This window comes from Mycteria americana, chromosome 13 (genome assembly GCF_035582795.1).
Source record: "Mycteria americana isolate JAX WOST 10 ecotype Jacksonville Zoo and Gardens chromosome 13, USCA_MyAme_1.0, whole genome shotgun sequence".
NCBI lineage: Eukaryota > Metazoa > Chordata > Aves > Ciconiiformes > Ciconiidae > Mycteria > Mycteria americana.
This window is the reverse complement of record NC_134377.1, coordinates 12,749,079-12,773,448: the sequence shown is the minus strand read 5'-3', so window position 1 is coordinate 12,773,448 and position 24,370 is coordinate 12,749,079. Positions and strand designations below refer to the sequence as shown.

Below are 24,370 nucleotides of genomic sequence, written 5' to 3'. Positions count from 1 at the left end.
TTCCTTACTACGGCATGCAGTCCAACTGTTCCTAATGTAAGGGCTCTAAAAGCAGCCCTCCTCTGCATCACCAACGTGCAAAAATCACGTATCAGATCCTGCACATTCATGAGCTCATCCTAAGGATTCCTACAGTTTTTAAGTGTTCTTTCTTTGATTTCTCATCTTTTAAGTCTCATGAAATTTTCAAGATTTTTCATCAATCGCAACAAGCAGAATCCCACTTTTGCATTGAAATGCAAATGGAATCCTTCTTCAAAATCACTTGACTCCAGGAGTCAGTGACTTATAATATAAATATTTGAAAAAACATGATAAAAATTTTAAGACTTGTCAATATGCATCACCATCACTACTTAATAAGACTCCTCTGTACATAAGAGTACCAGCACTGTCCTAGTATTTTATGGTAAGTAGAACTACAGCTGAAATTAACCTCGTTCATGTAATCCACAAAGAGCCTACTTATCACAGAAGTCATTCCTCTATAGCATTTTGAAAACTTACAGAATTTAACCAGTTGCCCAAGGGCCAGGAGTAGATCAGGGAATAATTCAATCCTGACAGACCCCAGGGTCTGGGCTTCTGAACAGCCTTCGTTATACAAGACACCATTTTGCACCTGGCCAGAAGTGAACGTAAGTGTTCATCCAGAGACCCAATTAAAGCTCTGTTTAAAAGAAAATTAAGACTCAGGTACAGTATGTGCAAATGAGTAAACGTAAGCTGCCCTAGCCTTCTGGGGCACAATCTGTCTCCAGCGTTATACGATATCCAGCACCAAACATACTATTTGCAAATATGAACAACCGAATAAAACTTTGAATGGCAATAAATCAAAAGCGATTAGCTATGAAGGGAAATGAGTCTGTCCTCATGTCATCAGATGAAGAGTTGTTTCCTGGCTTTCGTCAAACATCAGCTGCTGGTATAAATTCAGGGGTTTCACTCCTGATCTCCCAGAATTAAGTGGTACCGCACACATTAGGAAAGCCCTGTAACGTGAAACCTTCAGAAAGAACACTTTCCACTTGCAAAAACTGCTCAGGAAATGACAATCTAATTGGCAGCTCTATAGAAAATATCCAAAAAGCTAATTAAAAGGCTCCTCCTAGACCGGGCCCTAACCCTGCCATATCCCAACTGCAACACACACTTCATATTCCAGAAGGCATCTCCCACATAATGGTTCAGCAACCTACACTGTTGCCAGGAATAGAAAAGTACATCAGACTTAAGCAATTAAGTTTTTCTGTGCTACATAAGCTGGAGAAGAACCATACAAAGAAAATAGCAGCACAGAAAATGAACAGGATGGATTACAGGCATCAGCATTAACAGATAAAAGAATAGCTTCTTTCTTTCATTCAATAATATATTTGGAGGAATAAAGCTTGTGCTGACAAAGAAAAATGTAACAAGCCGGACTACAAATAAACTTGCAGTTAGCATTCATTTTGTCAGAGAGAGTTCAAAATTTAATTTAACATTCACATTTTGTAGGAAATTTCTACCTAGGTCACAGACTTATCCTACAATTTAGGGTCAACATGAACCTTTAAATTGAATTTTATTTGGAATGGGAGGACAGATGGAGTAAAGGAAGGTCAGGCATGCCAAAAAACATTTCAGTTTTGTATTTAAGCATGAGGTATTAGTGAAAAAAAGAGAATAAAGAATAAACTGGGGCTTTTGTGTGTTACTGTGCTTTGTTAAAAAAAATCCTTATGTATAGAATAAAAGGTACTAGAATCTAATCAACTGCTCACAGCAGGAATCCAGAAGTACCACTTACGGTGTGCAGCAGACTGACATATAATCATGGCTGAAACAGAATTACAGCTCACATCACCACATCAGTTCTGTTGATCTCCGCTGGAGCTTGGGGGTGGAGGAAGAGGCGGAGGGAAGAAGTCCAGCAGACATCCCCTCATCAAAAAAGCAAAACTTAGGGACTAACTGATGCCAACCCAAAAGCTTCATGAATTCACTGAATCCCAAGAGGCAAAAGCACAAATTGTCCCACTGCAGGTGATCAACTTCTTGTTCCATTCAACTGGTTGAAAGAAATCCTGCCTACCCATCCAGTTCTCCAGCTCTTTATGATATTTATTGTTATTACATGTTTTAAAAAAAAGATCAGAGAATTTGTTCTGTAAAACACAAAGAAAGGAGCCCTACGGTGTTTTTAAACACTTCTGCAAAGAATAAAGGTACAAATGCCTGGGCACCTCCAAATCAACAGAAATCTGCTGGTATTTTCAGCTTCTAAGAACATATTTGACTTTTTTTTTCCCCCTCCACCACAGTCTTTTCAGAACATGCATATGTTCACCTGGTTTGGGGCAACAATATATGTAAAACATGAGTAATTGGAAAAATGGAGCTATTGGTGGACTGGCAAACAGGAACGGAGCTGCAGCCCTGCACTTGACCTGTTCTGCTCTGCTGCTATCCCTGCGAAATGAAAGGGCAGCTCCTGCAGCCCTGCGAGACCGACCACATCTGCTCCGCCATGTGCCGTGACGTGAACCACCTTTATCCAGCTGGAGTGAATATTCTGAGAAACTTGGGAAGGTGCAGGCAGGGAAGTGCTGTTGGTTGCAACCACCAAGAGTAAAAGTATTTTTCATATTGTATCTATGACAGCCTTCTTCCCAGAGGCCAAGGACTGATATTACCCCGATGACAGAATCATTTCACAAAGCTTTGGACAGTCGATAGAAATGCTTTTGTGGGATGGAGAATATACTGTGATGAGGGCTTGAACTTCTCCTTCCCTGTCTCCTTGTAATAAATGAGAAAAATAGATGTTCTAGGGTGTGTAGTGAGTAGCAGAGCACTTGTACCTGGCTAAATCAGATGCTGGACTGGGACAGGCAGGTCCTATTTCATGCAAGTAAATCAGTGGCAAGTTTTCAATGTTACTGAACTCCAAACAACTCTCAGTCTAATATCTAGATTACTGGCCACATTGCAGGAGAGCTGAGCACCCCATTTAAAAAAACTAAATAAAGGCATACAAAACAGAGCGGACATCTGCTCTTTGACTTTGTAAAGTTCAGCTGAGGCTCTGTAATGAGCTCTCCAAAAGCCTGGCCCTGAAACAAGTACAAGTCTACCGAGACGTCCTGAAGACAGCGTCCTACACATGCACTCAGCACCTGACACAGATGCCAGAGATGGAAAAGACTTTTTGGAATACTGTAGTACTGATTAATAAACAGTTCATAAACAACAGTAATAGGATGACAATCGGCAATCAAATTCAAATGTTCAGTATATGTCAGAAGTGAAAAGGACAATAAGGATGGAAACAATTTTCCCTAAAAAACTGTTTTTAAGAGATACATTCTTTTCACTTCAGGTAAAAATCTCGTCTTTCTGAAAACTGCAGGATTACAAGATCCATCTCCCCAACAGCCCAGGAGTAAAGGCACTCACCTGTAATGTGGGAGAACCAGCCTCATACCTGTGAACTACCTGAGTCACTATTTTTCCATTGTTACACCTGCACTAAGTTTATATAGAAGCAACAGGAAAACCCAATTAATGCATTTTCAGCAACTCGGGGTAGGTTAATAAGGACAACACTCAGCAAAACAGAGTCAATATTTGCCAAGGGCTATCACTCAGCTAAGCCATGTCTTGAACCAAAGGAAAAGCTGTTGTATCCCAGATAACAGTCCCAGCTGAGGAACCCCACAAATTATTAACTCCTTAATGGTATCAAAAGGGAAGCAAAAAGTTTCCAAGAAACAAGGGCTTGGATTAACCTCAGTCCATTTAATATTTCTCTAATTTAGATGTATTCATCTAAGCTAGCCCAGTAGCATCCCTGTATGTTCTGTGCAGAGAAAAAGCACTTTTATTGCACAATTACTTGTGGGCTGGTTCAAGTACCTCCCTTGAAACAAATCACACCTGGAAGCACTGAACCTGAACACAGGCAGGCTGAACATCTGGCATCTCCCACTGCACGCACCCAAATGCCTCTTCCAGCGTAGACATGATTCCCACTCAAAACAGCTGAGTATATACTGTGGCAAATCCAATTTCATGCCAGTATGCTGCTACTGTATAGAATTAATATCTGCCACAAGAAAAGTGGTGAAATACAGAGAAGACAAAAATACCCCATCTCTCATGCTACACCCTTTTTGGAAGGCTCTTGAAAGAAGTTATTTTCTCCTACAATGTGTTGGTCAGCAGGGAGTCACAAGGTTTTGCTCACTGAATAAATAACAGTTTTCATTATTAAGGCATTCACAATCAACATGTTCCATACTCATCATTACCATTTTTATTTTTTAAAAAAATTATTATCTACTTTTCCTTTATGGCAAGGCTTGGGAGTGACAGATGATCCATCAGCTTACCTGCTGATTTTTAATGACAGCATTTTGCATTCATTATTCCCTACTTAAATCACTCTCTTTAAAAGAGGAATAACTTATTTCTTCCTCTTGTCACTAGAGAAATTAAATGGTACACCATTAAGAAGAGTGCTTGTCTAACAAAAAGATACACCAGTCACAGATTTAGAAAACCAGCATGGACAAAAATTGTCTAAGAGGGAGAGCAAAAATAGGAACCCATATCTCCACTATCCACTCACTGCTGAGGTCAATAACTTCTAGAGTTAAAACTCTGCATTGAAAACTCCTAAGAGAAAAGACCAAATAATTCTTTTGGGTTGTGCAATGCTGAGTAGTCCCTTGGGTAAAGAGCTAAAATGTGTTAAGCATGTGGGTGATGCAAGGTAGCCACCTTCTTAGCTGACAGTAACAGGGACGTTTGCCTGGGGGAGCCTGGCGGCCTCAGTCTCATCCTGGCAGTTGCAGGAGCACTGTGAAATACAGTATCAGAAAGAGTGCTACACTGTCGGTCCTGCTATTGCAGACCAGCCTAACATAACCTTGGCGAACATCAGGGAGGATCTGTGTTTGCCTGTCCTCAGCTCAGGGCTGCTCACAGTCTAGGCACAGGCTAAGAACCAAAAAACGCAGCACCTAGACGACACATGCAGAAGAGCACACCCCAACAACAAAGCTCTTCATGAGACTTGTGAGTGCCACTCTTTTGAGCCCAGTAAGTCCAAGAACTTCTGAAGAATCAAACCTGTTCATTAATTATACCAATTAAAAAAAGGAATTTTGCGAGATCAAGCTATTGGCAGTGGGCTTTAAGGAAAGCTTTTTTGCTAAAGGTTTAGTGATTTGCCTTAACGACTGCAGTATTTCACAGCAAAACCCTTAACAAGTATCCTGGGAAAATCCGCATAGACCAAATTGTATAGAAAGAACAAACACAGCTAGCTTTCAAGTACCTGTGTGCAGTTCCCAAAAATAATACGTCCAAAGTTTATAATAAACTGGTGGCCTACATTTTCAGCCAGGTGACAAGGGGGACATAACTCTTCTCCTATTACAGGCCAAGTGAGATGAGTCCTGATGCAAACTGTTCCCTCCAACAGGGAAGCTACCGTGATCAAATGTGCTTCCCAGTATTTTGCCTCTTGCCACAGAGCTTTTCTAATTACCAGTGCTCCCTGGAGGTCCGTTTTATCTCTGGCCTTTCTGTACTGGCACAAGCTGCCCTCTGAGTGGTATAACCTCTACACGGTTATCCTTTGGACACCCCGGAGGCCCAGGGATCTTGGCAAAAGTGCCCAAGTCTCACTTTACAGATTCATCACCCTAATGAATGTGCGAAGGCTCTTAGTTTAACCTCAACTTAAAACTCTTCTCAGGGCAACAGTGAGGTTTAAAAGAAACAAACAAAAATCATATGCTGACACTGACAGAAGCATCAGCCAACTTTTACTTTTACATTTTAAAAGAGTTTATAACTTTTTAAGTTTGTAACTTTTTAAGTTATAAACACAGATGAGGAATATCATGGCAAAATGAGTGAAAAATTCTAACTGAAGCAAAAAATAATTTATGCAAAGTTAATGCTGGGATGTTTTATAACGTATTTGGCACAGAGGATTCAAATAAATCAAAGTAACAAACAATATTTGCCTGTCTAGCAACAGCACCTCCTAACAATAAAATGAGTTTAAATTTTGGCTAAATGCCTAATAAATGAGTTGTTAGCTTTTGTACTTTAATGCACTGGCTGTTAAGTAAGCAAGTCAACACATCTCGAATGGAATTCAAATGTGTGCAGTAGGCTCCGCTACAAGTCAAACTCATAAATCGGTAAAAGTGGGAATTAAACATACCTCAAATACCAGCTCCCCGATTTCACATTCATTCAATAATCTTTTCCAGTCCTATTATATCGAAGAACAATCCAATTCGGGTACTTAAATCTCTGTGTACAGTTGCCAAAAATAAGTTCCTTAGCAACACTTCCAATATACTCAGAAAGGTTTCTGTGCTACGGAAGATTTCAGTTTCTGATTTCCACAATATTTTCAGGTGTGACAAACTAATGCTTCTCATTATATATATGGCTTACCATCAAGACTTACATTTTCCACATATTGCTGTCTCTAATTGCTGACTCTGAGTACCTCCTTTATCATTATACCTGGCATCAACAGAACCAAGGTAGGTACTTAAAACCAAGTACGTACTTAAGTGGCACCCTACATAAAGGTGCTCTTCTGAATCTAGGCTTTCGTTTGCCAGAAGAATAGGTTTTTAAAATGGGACTATATGAGTAAGTGCAATATTTACAGAAGAATCAGGTAATGCTTCTGTGGCATAACGGTTTTGATCATGTCTTCTCCCTCCCTCTGTAATCTCCATAAGGCTCACTGAAATTCTCCCATCAGTAGGGTGATGTTAGATATCTAAAGGTGCTGCATAGATACCTAAATATGTACAGACCCTGCATTTATAAGATGAACTGTGACTAAGAATTGTGTTCCCCGGATATTCAGATCAGCATACACGTAAGAAAAGGCTTCTTCAAGTCTAAGTTATCAAGGGAGCAAAAAAGGTGACTAAATTATGGAAACAAAACCCAAAAATCCAACACACATTTGTTTTTGTTCCTTGAGTCAGAACATCTGTTATGAGAGTGATGAGTTCAGCAGCCATGCTTACTCGGCCTTTATCACTCAGTCTTAAGTTATCAATTAAGCACGGCTGGAATGTACATACTTATCTGTGTAAAGCTTTAGAAATTTTCCAGAATTGTATAGATTTTTGACACGGACCTCCTGTGGTAACTCACGTGCAATCATCCACATGACCATTAAAACATACTGCATAGGAAATAACAGACAGTAAACTGGTAGAGACTCAGAGAAGCCCATTGACTCTTGAATATGTCATTACTCCCTTTGGCATCCAATATGGAAAAAGCATGCAAGCACCAATGGATGAATAACTATTTGAACAGTCATTCACTCATCAGCATGCATTTGAAATTTGCTTCCAGCCTCCCTGCTATATTCTTGCAGTCCTAATTATGCAGACTACCCTACCCTGAAATTAAACTTTCCCAACTGTTACATCAATATTAAGTTTCACATCTAGGAATGATATACCCAAAATGAAGCTAATTAGGTCAAATTAAAAAACAAGACTCATTTCAGAATGATTGGGCTCATCTTTCAAAAGAAATGTCACTCAGAATAGGCTTTGGATCAGGTTCTGTGAACCACACTTGAGAAGAGTTTATTTAAGCCACTTCTTCACATGTTGCTGCATCAAGAAAGAGACCAAAGGATCAGGGAGTTCCACTGATTTATCTTCTTTGCTCTTTAACCCACATTATATACAAAAGCAAAGTCAGGTATTAAGAAATGACTTCCATTTTCTGTACACCACCTGAACTGCCAATACAGAAAAAGGAGATAAAAATTGAAAGGGTTTAAATTATAAGCTAAAAATTTGCCTGTCAAACCACTTCTAGAAGTAGGAACCAGACTTCTGAAAGAAAGTGTTCAGCCACAAACACAGCTGACAAACAACTGCCTGATCTAGCAAGCAAGTTGACCAGCGAATCAGAATTCGCTTTTTTGAGCCAAAGATCAAAACTGGGCATGAACGTGACCAGGTGGTCAAGCTTGTATGTTCCTTTTCTCATGATAAATCTGCTATTTGTCATCATTTTCTTCCCATTGCTACCAAAAAGGTAGAGGATGGGATGCAAGAAGGGACTTGCTACTTCTCAGCAGACACCCTTCTACACCCAAGGAATTTTATCTTTTCCTCAGTCTGAGTCTTTTAGTGCCTCAGGCCCTTGCTCACCAAGATATGCTACACATAGCCCAAGTTCGAAGCTTGTCATGTAACATCATACCTACCCTGTACAAAGACAGTTTGTAATCGTAGGCTATTCTACCTAGCAGAGTAGGTAGAAATCTTTTTTGAGGCATAACCAAACCTTCTAAGCAAGATGGAACTTTTAGAAGATAAAAAAATATTTTTCCCATTCACTGTATGCCAGTTAAACAGACGCTGTCAGCAGGAATTTTCTGCATGTTTCTCTGGACTTACACAAAGCTTTCTACTAGTTTGGCAAGTTAAGAGATCTTTATCAAATGTTAATTTTCTAAGTCATTTTCATGCCTCTGTTTGTATTGTATCATCTTACTCCACTGAATACAGGTGAATACTATTGAGTTCTTCCAACAAAACGTTCCTCATTTTCCACATTTTCAAGACAACAGTATATTTACTTTGTCAGGGTTCCCTGCTGCACTGTGCAACAGGTTTTTCCAACTACCAAAGGTATATTTGTTCAAAAAGATATCCTTGGCTCATAATAAAGGTACCATACCAGCACAGCAAGGATGGAATAAGAAGAGTCACTAAGTCATTACCTTCTTGGACTGGTGAACTGGGGCCAGGAAGCAATTATCTGGACTACCAGTCAATAATCCCTCTGACCCGCATCTACTGGAGTCTTTACCAGAGCAGCAGTGAGCTTAACTAAGAAAGAGGAAGAAACAGCCATCCAAAAGAGCTGGCTGGCCAGGAGAGAATTCATGTGGTTACCAGGCTATTAGGCTCCCAACAGGAGACAGACAGACAATTTCATTGTTCTTGGCTTTGAATGAAGAAACGAAAAGAAAAAAAAAAGGAGAGAAAAAAAAATCCCTCCAGAAATGATACTTTCCTATTTGATCCTAGAACCACAGTTTTCTACAATAAGTTGTTCTTCCCACTGCTGTTAATTTGCCTATTATTTTTTTATGTCCTCTCTAAGCTACTGTGAGGTGTCAGTGCTTTTATCTTACAGAAACATTTCCAAGCAGGCTTGGGTTCTTTTATACAAAAAGGCATACACGTAAAGAATAAAGGTTAGTTAAAATTCTTATAACTCAGGTTTTCTTTGTGACTCTATGGAGTAATTTATGTTTGAAAATGTGTGTAGATGCTTCTCACTGGAACACTCTTTACGCAAAGCAGAACAGACTCCATCACTCATAACAGAGGTCACAACCTTAAAACTGGTGAATTAAAGATAAAATCTTCTTCATCAATGGCTCAAGAGACAGTCCTGTCTTGGGGTCTGGCCAAAGGCCAGGGAATGAACTCCTGCAGGATCTATAGGCCATGCACACTCTACATTCAAAGCACATTTCTTTGCCTGTGACACCTCTGACCTAAGGAAAGCAGCAAGTGCATACGAATAGGAGGGAAACACCCAAGCCGGTACACTGCACCACGTAGTCTGTGACTTCTTCCCACACCTTGAGCTCCTCCATTTTTTAATTCAAAACCTTCCTTTTCAAAGTAGCTGAAGTATGGCTTCACAGAAGCATGGTTTTCATGGTCGAAAGAGGCCCTAAGGAAGTCCGACTACTTCACCTACATCAGACCAGCCTGGCAGGGGGTGACAGCCATCAGCTTTCCCTTCCCCATCTCCCCGGCTTTTTTTCCTCAGCTCTTCTCTATTCTTTCCTCTCTGCTTTACACATCTCCTTGTGCTTCTTTGCTCCCTCTGCTCCTCTTACTCATTCACCTTAGTACTATGTGAACTTAATGGCATCCAGCCCACTGCCTTTGCATGGGCCTAAAATAAGACAGAGCAAGGCTGTCTGTCTCTACCAGTTACTGCTCTTTTGTGTAAAGCAACACGTGCAATTGATCTTCTGTCAGCCAACTGTTGTTGCTGATGGCACTTTACATGCTCAGCGTCCTGGGGCCAAGCAAGTTCCTTTGGCAATAAATGCATCAGTAAGTGTTTCACTGCGTGTCCTGATGCCTTCCCCAGTGTGGTTAACAGCACACTGCTGTGCGCTACAGCAGGCTGCAGCTACCCATCTTTATAGGCTTATTTATCTTACAGAAGCAACCAAACTCCTTGTTCTAGCTTCAGCATGCCCTGTGCCGTACCGACCAAGAGCACAGACACTCCAGACATAACCAAGCTGCATCCTCCGGAAGGCCAAGTCACTGCAGTACATCAGTTCATCAAACAACCAGGACCGCAGCAGGCTCTGTTTTGGAGACAGTGGAAACCTCGGCACCACGCTGCCGGTTTTTGATGGCATATGAGCTTGGAGGCAACACAGGACTCAAGTATGTCATTCTGGAGCAGGTGAGGAATTCCGTGCAGAAACACCTCCAAAAAGCTGTGAGAGAAATCTGGCAGAGCCAGTGCTGAGTACGGGCAGGAAGCCTCATAGCACCCAGGGGGCTTCCAGGTGGAGTGTTTGCTTATTGCCCTCGGTAAAGTGGGAACTGGAATATGTAGTGAGGAAAATGGTATTCCCCACAATAAAGAGATAAGAGTCTCAAAGCTGGCTGTCAAAGTGAGGAGGGAGAGGAGAGAACCTCAGCTCTTATTTTCGAGACATATCCACAGCTTTAAAAACAAACCCAAATGATACAACATCTTTGCTCAGTTGATCATCAGCTCCAATAGCACATATTTACTTTAAATAAATATATGCACATATCTTAACTGGCAGCCAACCTTACATCTTCCTTTTGAGTGATATTTCTGGTTCAAAGGGTATTCCCAAGCACAGAAAAAGAAGTTAATTCTTTTAAAATAGGAGGATCTATTTGCATACCTATAAATACATGAAATAACCGCTTTTCCTGATTTAAAGATATATAGATACACGCACACTACAATTATAATTTTATAAAGTCATTTAAATTATTTGAATTCTGTGAACAACTCTTAAAGTCGTAAAGAAATTGAATGATCATTTTAGAATCTTAATTTTTTATTCAAGTTTAAAGATAGATGATGTCAAATGCCAGACAGCTGAGCTGGTCTGCATCAATTAAAAAATATAAATTTCCAGGCAACTAACAAATCCTTCTGAGGACACTTGAAAAAAATCCCTCTGAAGATTACACCCTCCCTACTTCTGCATTCTGAGTCTCCCTCATGCAAGTTTAATTTATGCAGTGATGGATATCCTAAGAGATGGAAGCTGTATTATAGACATAGAGACAAAATAATCCCTAAGTGAGAAGAACCAGTTTGGTCTCAATAACATTATACTCAGCACTGCAGGTAAAATCAATTTCATTAACTTTGCCAGTTAGCATAAATATTAACTTTGCCAGTTAGCATAAATTTCTGATTACGAGTTTGTCAGAGAATCAGACTCTCCTCACCTGGGTAATAATCCAATACAATTTAATGACAGTTTTCCTGAGTAAGGAAAATGATCTCTTCATATACTCCCTTTCAAAGCAGAGTTGCAGCTCTCTGGCCTAAGTTTTTGTGCTTGTGCCATCTCGTCTCTCCTGAACCAAAGGCGAGGTCACATTAAGTTTTTGTTCTTCAGCTTTCCAGCAAGGAGACACCAAGCACCATGAAATATGTCGTATTGTGGGGCCTTTCAAATGAGATCATGGAAACTCAGCTCCTGCTCACCAATGATTTGAAATAACCTAATCCTATAAAATGCTAAATCACTCTGGCAAAGTTCCTGAAATCCCGTTCCTCTGGATATCAGCGCTGAGTTATGAGGTACCATAGCTTGCCAAAGACGGACCATGCTCCCAGGGCATCTTTTCAAGCCCTCTTGCCCTAGTTCTACCACAGCCTAATTTGTGGCATGTTCCTGAGATGCTTCCAGACAACTCTGAGGTGCAAAGGACAGAAGAATTGCAAGGCTCAATTCATCTTTTGGCAAATACGGTGGAAAAAGCCTGCATGGTCTTTACAAAAATAGGATGTGTTTTCTGGAAACCATGAAGGATTTGTGTCTGGTAGACTCCCAGATTTTGGCCTTGTATTTCAAAAACATTTTTTGCAATAATTCAACGTATAGTCCTACACCACAGGGTAAGATCCCACTCCTTCACAAACACAACTATTCTGCATGAGAGGCTGAAAGCACTCGATTTTTATCTAAGCCCATCAGTCCTGACTTCCTCCACTCCTTGCAAGATGCACTCTGCACTCAATGCAGAAATCCATAAAGATCCTTTCCTATGGAACAGAAGTGCTGGGTCCCAGCTGCAGGCATAATGCAAGAGTGTTTGTGCTTGAAGTAGAAACTGTGTCTTTTTGAAACAAAACACACTGCTGCTTCAACTAACCCTACCAAATCACAGAGTTCTGCCCCAAGGAGAGAATACAAGGGAGAATAAATGCAGATGGCAACAATCAATCTCCTCGCTCCATGAGCTACCACAAAAGTCCTTCGAGATGGCAGCAATAAGGGCAAAGCAAGGCTCCACACAGATCAGAATAGATGTGTGCATATATACTTGTGTATATTTAAAATAAATCTCTTCTTTTTATGCTTTGTTCCAACTACATTATCAAAAAGAGGTTTTAAATACAAGCTTATGGGACTACTAAAGAGGTGAATTTATGAATGTATTCCTAAGAAAACTCACTCTGAAAAGCTTTAATCTATGAATTGTGACAACCTTGGACAAAATGGATTTTTAATAGAATATAATGTAAACTGCCTGAAACATTGTGATAAGGGATTTTTTTTTTTTTTTAAGTAATGCACAGAAAAGGCATGATGCACTCTGCATGAAAGGAGGAAAGGTCTTAATTTAAAGCATTTTAATGAACACTCAATTTGCGTAGGGAAATGTGAGAAATGGAGATGAAAAACTCATGATAATGATAACACCGCAGAGGGGAGAAGGAGAAAGATTAGAAAAGTAAGCAAATTTGAAAAGGCTCCAGCCGATAACACTGGCTAAAAGGAATGCAGACTGGATTACAAACATGTCACTGTCCAAAGCCACTGTTCTCCTTGCCGGCAGTGTCTGTCGGTGCCTCTTATCAGAGTTGCACACTGGGGAAGAAAGAGCAACCGAAGTGCAAAGCAGTGGAGAACAGACCTCTCTCCAAGCTAAGGGCAACGAGGATAGTCAGAGATTTCAGCGAATGCAGCTGTGACTTGCTGGAGCTTCTGACCTTCATCAAATCTCCCAGAGCTGTGCCAGCCCAGCCGGCTTGCAGGGCTGACGGGGCTTGCCACCCTCTCACAAAGTCCAAGGGGGATTGCAAAACCACAGCAAACTCGGCCATCTCTTCCTCAGAGAGAACTAGCTGGGCACAGAGGCTCAGTCCTGGCTTACCCACTTCTCTACTACCAGCGTAGCGCCGGGCAAGTCAGCAGAACTGAAATTACTTCCAAGAGAGAAAAAACTGTCTCCCCCAAGGTAGATACGGTTCTGTTTACTAATGGCTTCTGCTCTGCAATGAAAGAGATTGATCCTGCGCTCTCTCTCATACATAAACTGCCTTTAATGAAGCTCCTTGAATTACTAAAAGGAGGAACAGATGAGTCAGTTCTAGTGACAGTTTTGCCACATTGACCTTAACAGAAGCAAGTTCAGGTCTCTGCTCATTTAAATGAAACAGCAGAACCCCCCCATAAACACTTAACATTCTTCAAAAGAAACAAGAGGGCCACCATTATGACCAAAAAGGCAAATTAAAGTAAAGATCGAAGTTAAATATTTACTCTAAGCACTACAACATTTGCAAATCTGGAAACGATCTTTCAGCAGTTTCTATTTGCATACTTTAATTAATCCAAAAATATTAAACTAATCTCACAAAGGAAAGGGTCAAAGTATTAATTAACTTGAGATTCGTGGCTTTTGTGCAATTTTAACAGTTCAACACAAAGCAAAAATCAGTTTTAATAAAAACTAAGTTACTGTGACAAGTATAATTTCATGGATTAGTGAAACCACGTACAAGGCAATAAGTTTCAGTGTTCTCCCTATTTTTTGCCTAACTTTAAAAATAGTTGTTTCATTTCAACAGAGAGATTCCTCTGTAACACCAAATGATCTTAAGTTTTCCTTTAACCTCGGCATTTCACTTTCAAATTGATGGCTTTCCACCTTGCTCTGAATGGAACAGAGGTCACAGTTGTTTTAGCAAAAAACCTGACTGCAACGTTCAGCAGAGAGCAGACGCTGCACAACCACCCAAATCAGCCGCCTGAGCTAATTCAGGTTGAGATTTCACTGCTGGAGCCATCATGTGTCATCGCACAGCTCCAGAGCAAGCGCGATGGTTCCTCTCTGAGCCAGCATCTCTGCTGGCTGAGCTCTCCCTCCACCAAAGGGACTCACTGGCTTCTTTAACAGCTTTTGGAGGAACTGGGAAATCTTGCTGAAAGACAAAGGATTTGGAGACAAAGCATACAGCGCCAAATCCAGCTGCCAGAGCTCTGCTTTATCAGTACAGTAGCCCATGAAACCCCAGCAAAATAATGATGGAAGGTGGCTTGAATTTCCTACATCACAACCTCAGACTTGCAACTTTGACAAAGGTACTTAGGAAACAAGAGGGGACACCCCCCCCCCCCCTTTTTTTTTAATGGGGAGGAAGTCCGTGAAACAGCTAATTAACTGAAAGGTTTGCCAGGCATTTCATGCCAGAAAGCTCTATAGCACTTGACTTACCCAGAGACACTGAGCGGGGAATCACCTCCCCTCACTTCACGCGTTTACAATGCAAATGTCTGCGTCCCACTCAGTCGCCTCCACTCTGCATCTTTACTGGAGAGAAACAGGCACTTTTCCCTTGTTATTCATTAGGCCTGTTTTACACATCCAAGAGGACTCCCACCTTAACAGTGCCTATTTGTCCCTGTTGCTAAAAAGCAAACCCATGGATAAATAGCTTTCACCTCAACATTGTGTCGCAGGTACCCAGAGCTAGATGGGATTCATTTGTTCCTCAAATACAGCTTCAGAAATTAAACAGAGTAGAAACACTCTTTGCACTCCAAACCTCTGGCAACAATCGTCCTAGGTCTAATCAATTACTATCAACCATTTTTATCCTTTACAGGAGTTTTCAGAACAAGATGGATGCAAAAGAATTATCAAATAAAAATTTTGACATAAAGTTTTGTGATTTCCTCATGATGATACAATTTCAAGCTAAATTTATGCACAGTGTACTTTAAGGGTAAAGTAACTGCATGATAATGGAGAGAAATTGCTTGTATTGTAAAATACATAATTCTGACTAACAATGTAAATTTCTCATTACCTTTGATATAGCTTGTGGGAGCATTACCATAACAAACGTACACAGCATTTGTGAGACAGTTCATAGACACTCATAGGTGGTTTGCAGCAATAATGAATAACACTTAATAGCTATTACTTTCATAGCTTTTCAAATAAAGACGACAGCATTGTCCTATATTGCTCTCAATTATTCTTCATATTTCTCTATTTTAATCAATTTCTTTCTGTTGGCTCTTTGGCAACAGGAATTCTCCTGCTGCCCTGAAGGTGCATGAAAAGCAAATGTGAGCCAGGACTAGTGGGCTGCCTCCGGTTTAATTAGATCATCTACTTCCAAAGCTCAGAAGTGAAACAAAAGGAAAAAAGCTCTCATCAGATCACCTACAGCTTTTCCAAGGAGGCTGAGGAAAAAATACTGCTATTAGAAGAGCAATATGACCCATTAAAGAAGCTATTGTATGTGTCTCTCAGCATTTTAGCAAGGGTTAATGCACAAAAGCGCTTGGCGGCTTACCTGTTCTCTGCGTTTGGGTCGTTGTGCACACATGTGATCGTGGCAGTGGTCCTTGCACTGTCCGTCTCCTCTTGAACTCCCCACTGGTCTGCATCACTGACTCTGATGTCCATGATCTTCACACCTGGGGCTGTCCTAATTCTGTTGGGGAACAACAGGGATTGCTTTAGTTACAGATCTCCTACAAATAAATCCAGAGAGGTAAACAAGGAGGATGAAAGAGGAAATATTCCCTCTTCCATTAGTAATAGACTGATACATTGCAACTGTAAGTCACTCTGCTTTAAAAATATAAAACAGGTCCAATCATTTGAAAGAGATGAAGTATGAGTTTCATTATGTGCAAAGCCAGTTAATTTTCAGCTTGAACAATGTGGAGAGAATAAGAATGCTTTCTGCTTCAGTGGCACCAGTTTGATACAAATGAAACAGATGTGACTAAGCATAAGTTGATCTAATTTGTTGTGTCTGTCCTGCAGTTTAAGATAGAGAATCAGAGCACTGTGATATAAAATACATCCTCATGCTTGCAAACCTTTGGGAGCAAGGTGCCTTTTAATATTAGAGCGATCTGCATGGAAAAAATGTGTTTCACTGCTCAAAGACCATAATGCAGGAAGGAGAGAGAAGGAATACATTATCCTAGATCCTGGACTAAAGGATGAAAATAATTATGCCATTGTACTGGGATCTATCAAACTGGGCACGTCGAACTCTTGCTGCTGAAAATAATATGATGCTGACATGGAAAACCTTGATTTCCTAGGCATGGCTAGAGTCTGAAAGCAGTTCAGTATTGGTAAATGTCACCATTTTTTGGCTTAAAAAAAAAAAAGTCCATGCTCCAGTGGGGCTCAGCGTTAGGAACAGATTGCCAAGGAATAGAAAACAAACTGCTTTTAATAGCAGGGACTTCATTTGTGCAGCTTGACTCCTGAAACAAGCCTGGGATTTCGACAGGAGTGCTGCAAATATGCCTGGAGAACAATTAGGCAGCAAGCAACTGCTGTAGCACCACGTTCGCCACTACTGTGACTTAATTAATTAGAAGCAAAGCCAAGAGGGACCTCTTAGTTGTATGGTGGAATGAAACAGCACTGCTGAGACTTGAAGCGTTACTTAACAGTGAATTGTGATGGATTTACCCCAACGCCTCGTGGCCAGTTGGTGCTCATGCTACACTATTAACAATTTCCTTTAAGTTCTAGCTGAGTTCATGGGTTTGGATCAAAGTAACTTCAAGACTCAATGGGTGGTCTTTTCCCTCTGAGAAGGAATTAATTCATCCAGCTTTTATGATATCCTTATTTTTGCCTCTAAGGCTTTACTGACTTGATCGCCCAAATTCATGCCTGGCATAACCAATCTGATGAAAAATGTTTCCTGTAAGGAGAGAATTTTACTTGATATTTTTCTAATTGTCTCCATATTTCTGCACAGACATTCATATCTCCAAACAACATGCCTCAAAGCTTATGTGCCCCTTTCCTATCATCTCCTCTTCTTTTTTCAGGGGAATAGTGATTTATTCTGTAGTAATTACACTGGACCAAACCATTCCTGCAAGACACCTACATGGCTTCATTTCAGACTGACTTGTAATTTACATGAGATAGAGAATTAGGCCTTCAGCAACAGATTCAATAATTTTTTTCGTCAGACTTAGTCAACAACTCTTGAAAAAAATCACTATGGCCTGACAAAAAAAAAAACCCAAAACAAAACAAAAAAACCCCACAAAACCACCACTTTTTAAATTTTCTCTTTCCTAGCCAAAATTTTAACAAATTTGACTCCACCACCACCCCCTCAATTTCTCATGTTTTCTTCTTGACAACATGTCTGGAAACCTCTAACCCGACCTTCCACCCAAGTCAACGCCCTGGTTAATTAAAGGTTAATTGAAGGGCAGGAGATGCTGGGGGGGGGGCAGGACAGCTGGATTTCACCCATGATTTCAGGATTCATCAGCCTTTTTCCATCTGTCAGAAGCTTGTTATGTCCTCCTACACAGCTTTTGCGTTACAGATATCTTCACTCTGCAGCATTTACCTTCTTCTACTCTGATCCGAACCTAGTACGTCAGTTTACCCCAACGAGGATGAAAAGCAACATGGCACCATTCCCTGCCACACCTGAGCAGGCTTTAACCATGCAGGACCCCTGTGCAGCTCCCTTCTTCATGGAAGCTGAAGCTGCTGCTCCTGTTTACCATCAGTGGTCCCCACACAGTGTAGGGGTAAGGGTGCAAGAACCTCAAATATCCACATCTATCTACATGCCTGGCTGTTCCAACCTCTCCAGACATGCTGCACCCCAAAACACTGGCATCCCTCTTGGGCCAACCCCTCAGCCATGTCTACCTCCCTCAGCCAGGGAGCTTTGCTGTTTCTTCTCTTGTGTCTGAATACAGCTACAAGATGCTTTTGGCCTGTCTGGACAGCAGATGAGACTCTCCCATTGCCTGTCTTGTTGGCTCACCACTTGGCTTCTCCTACAGGGCACAGTCGCTTAACAGGAGGCCGCCTGGTTTTTGGCAATGCTGTCTTGTTGACTGTGCCCACAGCTTTCGCTTGCTGCATATCTACCGTCTTGCTGGGTTAGCATCAAGTGAACATCACATACTCTGCTCCCCTGCTACATTTTCCAAAAAAGTCTCAGAACGCTGCATTTTAGGAAAATTTCCAGTCTAATCCCCTGCAATGCATCTGCTCTGGTGGGCTGAGACAAGATGTCATTTTGCATTTTTGGATATCACTAGAGCCAGGAAGGTTGAAAGAAGGAAGAAACTGAATTCAGCTTCTCACTTAGGAAAAGTCAAGAAATTCAAATTAAACCAGCCTACATATGGGAGGTTTGAGCCTACTATTCTTCAGATAAGTGATTCATATCTTTAAATCTGCCCCCAAACTCCACAGGCACAAAAATTATTGTAAGTGTTGGGGACTGAGGCACTGCAAAATACTAAGAAATTCCTACCAAAGCTGACATTAACTGGAGGAAGGATGGTGAACGGCTAGTGTGTGAGCCCAGGTGCTGGGTTTATTGCCCTGCTCAGTGCCAGGCTTCAATTATAAGCTTGGGTGGATCATTCAGTTTTCTTGTACCTCCCTTCCCCACATATAAAATACTGGGAAGCGCTACTCTTCCAACTCCAAGGGAGCTGTAAGGATAAATAGAATTGCTTGAGAAAAATCTGATGTCCTTTAAATTTACCAGCTGACAAAAATTCTACTATCTCTAGGCTTGAAAACATGGAAACGATCTACTGAAGTATTTCACAGAAGCATGACCCAAGAAGTAACTGTTACCACTAAGATGGCTTAATTCCTTTTTTATAAAGATAATTGTGAAATGAAAAAACAAAAAGGAGAAAAGGAACAAAACATGAGAGCCAATTGGAAATTTGGCAAAACTGACATTTCATTTCCATTAAATACTTGCTTTCTGAATTTTCAGACAGAAAACTGTCCTGTCAAAAAGCACCTGCCCACCTTTAAAACATTAGAACTTATGTGGCATTTTGATAACGCAATTAGCAGAGATGTACATGAGACAGAGGAATACTGAATGAGCTCACCAGAAGTTAGACTGCAACAGGGCCCCCATGTTACCGCCTGGACCCACAGCTGGCATCACAAACGGGGTGATCACTATTTATTCATGATGCTCTCTTCTTTAGGGGTGGAGGAGGTCCAAGAGGAATGTGACATCCTCAAGCACTGCCTTTCGTGACACTTATGCCCATAAGATCTTAAGAGGAGGTAGCGGGAGGAGGAGGGGGGAGGGAGTGTCAAAGCTATTCAGAAGAGGGAATCAATGAAACAACTGCTTCACAAGTGAATTTAGCCCTCTTCTCCCACTATAAATGCAGAATAGAGGAAGCTGCTTTCAATTTAGACTGCAGAATACATTTGGTATCCCTGGCAGTATTTTTTTTCCCTGAACAGTGTGTCCTCCATTTACTGTGGAATATAAAGATGGAAACATGATAGACTGAATGGAGCAGGCAAGCAGAAGCGTCCCCAGCCTGCCAACTCAGAATGACCAGAAACTATTTTAAAATGCAATCCCAGCCTTAAATGTATGCGACCCCATGAATTTGGCCGCTCTAAACCTCTTCTCTCAGTTATTACAACATAAGGAAAGGAGAAGGTACAAGTAATCACCAGGGCTTGAAAGTAAGTTAGGGGCTGCAAGAGGGATTTAAACAGCTGAGCACTTAGCGGAAGTGGTGCAGGGACTTCCACTGCCTCCCAGTCAATTAACTGCAAAATCTGAAAGGTAAATGCTTGCTTTCAATACACCCCCAGCAACACTCCCGGCAGCAGTAATTGGGAAGTAAAATCTTGGCAAAAGGAACTTTAAAATAGAAACAGAAGGAAAAGATATTTAGGAAATAAAACAGGAATGTCCTCACAGCAGATGGAAAATGCTCAAAATGATGAGAAAAAAGACTTTTTCAGAGCTATTTTAGAAATCCTCTTATCTCCCTCCCACCCCATTATGGGGCAAAACATGATCTGAGCTAAATTCACTCTCAATGACGTACTAATAATAACGGTTATGATAATAAATTTCATTTGTAATTTCCAACCATTTCTGTATTCAGCCCTTCAACATGCATTTTTAGCCCAATTAAAAATAAAATCATTATCCTTCCCCTACAGGAAATCCAAGCTGTAGGCCAGTTTAGTTAACTTGCCTAAAATTATACTGTCTCTGCAGAGCCAGAATGAGGGTCGATACATCCTGATTCCCAGGCTTACACTTCTGCTAGACACCCCTACCCATCTTTAAGACCAAACCAGAGCAGAGCTGAGTAATTCCGAGCCCTCACAGAGCATTTTACATATTTGAAGAATTGCACAAACAGCAAGCAATTAGTTCTGAATGAGGTCCCTGGGGAGTTTCTAGTTAAAATACATGTGTTTTAAGATACATTAAGCCAAGCACTATAAATTAAAATAATCACTGAATTCAGACATAACATCTGGGGATTTTTGGGGTGTGGGTGAGATGGGCAGTGTTTCTGTACAGGAAGGAATAGAAGCATCCCTGTATAGGGAGAGGAAGCAAGTGGAGTTTGCTGGGAGACATAAGGAGAAGAGGGTATGTGATTCACAGTTGTCACATCCAAGGGCATTCCACGGCATTTGGGAGGGAGGCACAGACAGTCAGGAGTTCACTGGTGTGAGTGTATGAAAGCAAAACTGTTTAGGAAGCAGTGTTATAGCAGATGTAGGGCTGAGGTGGGACCAGACCTCCCCCCAAGAGAGGCACCATCCCTCTCTTTTGTGTCTTCCTAAGCTTCCTGGCCAAGATTCTCTGTGGGTAATCCAGATATATGAGGAAAATGAGGTGAAGCAAAGTCACCCAGAAAACACATGGCAGAACCAGGAATTACAGCTAGAGCTGCCAAGGAGTATTTTGATATCTTCACCATAAACCCACCCAGCTCTTCTGCTCCTACTGTAGACCCGCTAATAACAGACAGCGTGTCCTGCAATGCCCATGCAAGACCAGCCTGTGGGCAAACACGCTTTCTGCTGCTGTGGGCTTGCAGTATGTGTGAAATGCCAGTGCTCCACCTAGCAGATAATGATCCTGCACACCCTAATCTCTTATGGAAGTCAGATTTACAACAACTCAGGGGATCAGGCCCTAAATCTTCACAAGCTAAGCAAGTGTTTATTTTCTAAAGTATTTTTCTAAGAACTTTACTTCTTTGTTCTTTTATATTTTAAAAGACTTGTCACAGATTTATGTGCAAACTACTTCCCCATCAAATTCTCCTCAAAATAGCAACACTAGGCCAGCTGTGTTTGTTTCTGCAATTCCATATTAATGTCACAATAAGCAAAGCTATTTAAGTATGTAAAATACACATCAAAATACACAAAGATCCTGCAATAAACCGAGCCTTCTCCAAAAGGTCACAAGTGTAAAAGCACAAATAATATGCTGCTTTATCGCAAAGTAAAACAAGCAGCCTGCAAAGCCCTGTGGAGAGGTGTAGGTAGATGGCAGCCAGATGGCAATGCGGAACAGAGGGCAACTGCAATGCATCAAACAAAAGGAAACCCCAAGAAAAAGGGCTTGAGAAATGGTACCAGCGGGTAAAAAACTCAACATGGCCCTGGTATAAACCCAGTGGCAATAGGTGTTACCAGTGAAACAAGGTGGGAACTCACGGTGGGACAAAAAAAAGCATGTTTGCCCTTGGGGATAAAGAGAGCTCAATACTTAGAGATGGAAGCAGTAACTTCCAAAGTCAACTGGAGATTTACTTAAGATTTGACCTCCACATTTCATCCATGCTAAAAACTACTCCCATGACTGCCCCTTCATTGCAAGTCCAACGCATAATTGGCCAAAATTTGTTTTCAAAACAAGCCATGGATATGCTGTGCTCTGCCCCTGCTTGGCCCTGTTTCCCCCCGAAATGGCTCCCCACTGCAGGGCCAAAGCTTTCTCAGCCGCCACTCACCCCGTGGAAATGTCCTTCCTGCATCTCGTGACCTCAGCACTCTCTCACCTTTACACCGTATCAGGAAATTTGCCTTTCCCTCCCTCCGGTATACCTCAATTTCTCTCTGCATCTGTCATTTTTATATAACCTTTTGTAGCTGTCTTATTTAACCCTGTCAAGCATTTGGGGGTGCAGTTTCTATGAAAGCAGTTATTACTGTCGCATATCAGAATATCTCTATCCAACACGCGCTCAAGGAAGAAAGTCAATGCCAAAGCACCGGGTAGGACAAAGCAGACCAAACAGGTACAGTGACCAGTGCAATGCAAGGCAGGAACAAAGCTGCTCAACAGACATGGTGGCTAACATGAAAAAAGCCCAACAACTCAGGGGACAGAAAACCCTTTGAAATTGTTGAAGGGATCAATGCTAAAGATTTAGAATGATACAATTACTACTCTTCTACTCAAAAGGTGAAGCTATCAACCTATTTTTTTTTCAGCCAACCAAATGTTTCAAAATATGCTAAGCATCAAGCTCACTAGCATATTGGATTTTGAATAATGCAAAGAGTAAACAGGATTTTAATTTGGATTCTGACAGTAAAGTGCTTTCCATGTGATAAATTAACTATTAGGGAAGACAAATTAACACAACCTACCCTTGAGTATGATGGCTTATGATTTTGAGGAAGCTTTTACCGAAGCATGATCAAAATGAGGCATGATGAAAAATATGAACTGATGATGGGTGGAGTATTTTATCAAAAATCCTCCCTCCTCCTTTTCATCTCAAATTGTAGGTATAACTTCTCTAAAAAAGTGCAGCAGATTTTCTCAAGAGCCCCCCATTTTTCCTAACAATGTCTAAACATTTTAGGAGGGAGCCTCAGCTGGTCTAAATCACCAGAGATTGATGAATTTTATAGCGATTCTTTAATACTGAAAAGTTAAATTTCACATCTATGAAGCAAGGTCAGAAAAGGAGGTGTTACCCGTTATGAATTTTTTGGAAGGGGAAGGTGTCTCAGAAACATTTTCTAGATATAAGACTATGCTCATAAAATCAGCAGAGTATGTGAATGTCTTCAAAGCAGTCTAACATTATGTTGTATTTCCATATCCAATGGAAAATTCCCATTTTTTGCCTTTTTTTTTTTTAAGAGAAAGAAGACATTTTAAGATTTCATCTTCATATTTCAGCAGAAACTCCATTTTTCAATCTGTTCTCTCTCTCTCACTCAGGTAAGCAAATAGAGCTTAAAAAAAACAGCAGAAAGACATCCTAATTGGCTTGAAATTAAAGCTATTAATTTTATTCTTATTTATTCCTGTCACAAACCAGACCTATTTATATGGGTTTCTAACACTGCTATGGAAACCTGAGAGGTTCTGAAGTCTTTATGTAATATGAGATCAAAACACCATCTCCCACAGTGAACACTGTTTTCTTTGAAATATGTCAACAGTGGAATTTTGTCCCTCTGGGAGAAAAAGGGTTGCCAGGCACTGGGACAGGAGACACTGGGTCCAATTCTATTGACTCAAGGCAGTTTATTAACCATTTAACTGTCTGGGCAACTTCAAAATGGGAATAAGGATGTTTACTCACCTATGCTCGGAAATACATCGAAGGAGAAAAAAATTACTATTTCTACGGAAACACTGTGCATTTGTATACTTAAACATTGTGCAGATACTGTATTTCAACATATTTCTGTAAATTCCCAGTACGTACTTAAAACTGCAGGTCAGAGAGTTCTGTAGCAATTGGCATTTTCTTAATAAAACTAAAAGCCAAAATTTATTTGAGTCCACCTGAAAACATTGTTGTGCCTTTGACATACAAATTACTTTAATCATAGTATAAGCAAATGTGGCCCTAGATTGTGCTGAAAGCTTAAATTCCAGCAAACTCTTCATCCCAGGAGAACAGGTCTGCTGTTCGGGTTGCTGACTCCAGCATCCCACTAGCATG

At 40.8% G+C, this 24,370-nt stretch overlaps 1 protein-coding gene across 2 annotated transcripts in view; it reads right to left on the bottom strand.

Annotated features, from left to right (window-relative positions):
- Nucleotides 1–24,370, bottom strand: part of TMEM132B (transmembrane protein 132B) — a 259,222-nt gene that overhangs the window by 132,468 nt on the left and 102,384 nt on the right. For both annotated transcript variants that reach the window (XM_075516385.1, XM_075516386.1), the window contains one exon: nucleotides 15,922–16,062. In XM_075516385.1, the coding sequence (XP_075372500.1) occupies nucleotides 15,922–16,062 (141 nt within the window). The remainder of the gene's footprint in view (nucleotides 1–15,921; nucleotides 16,063–24,370) is intronic.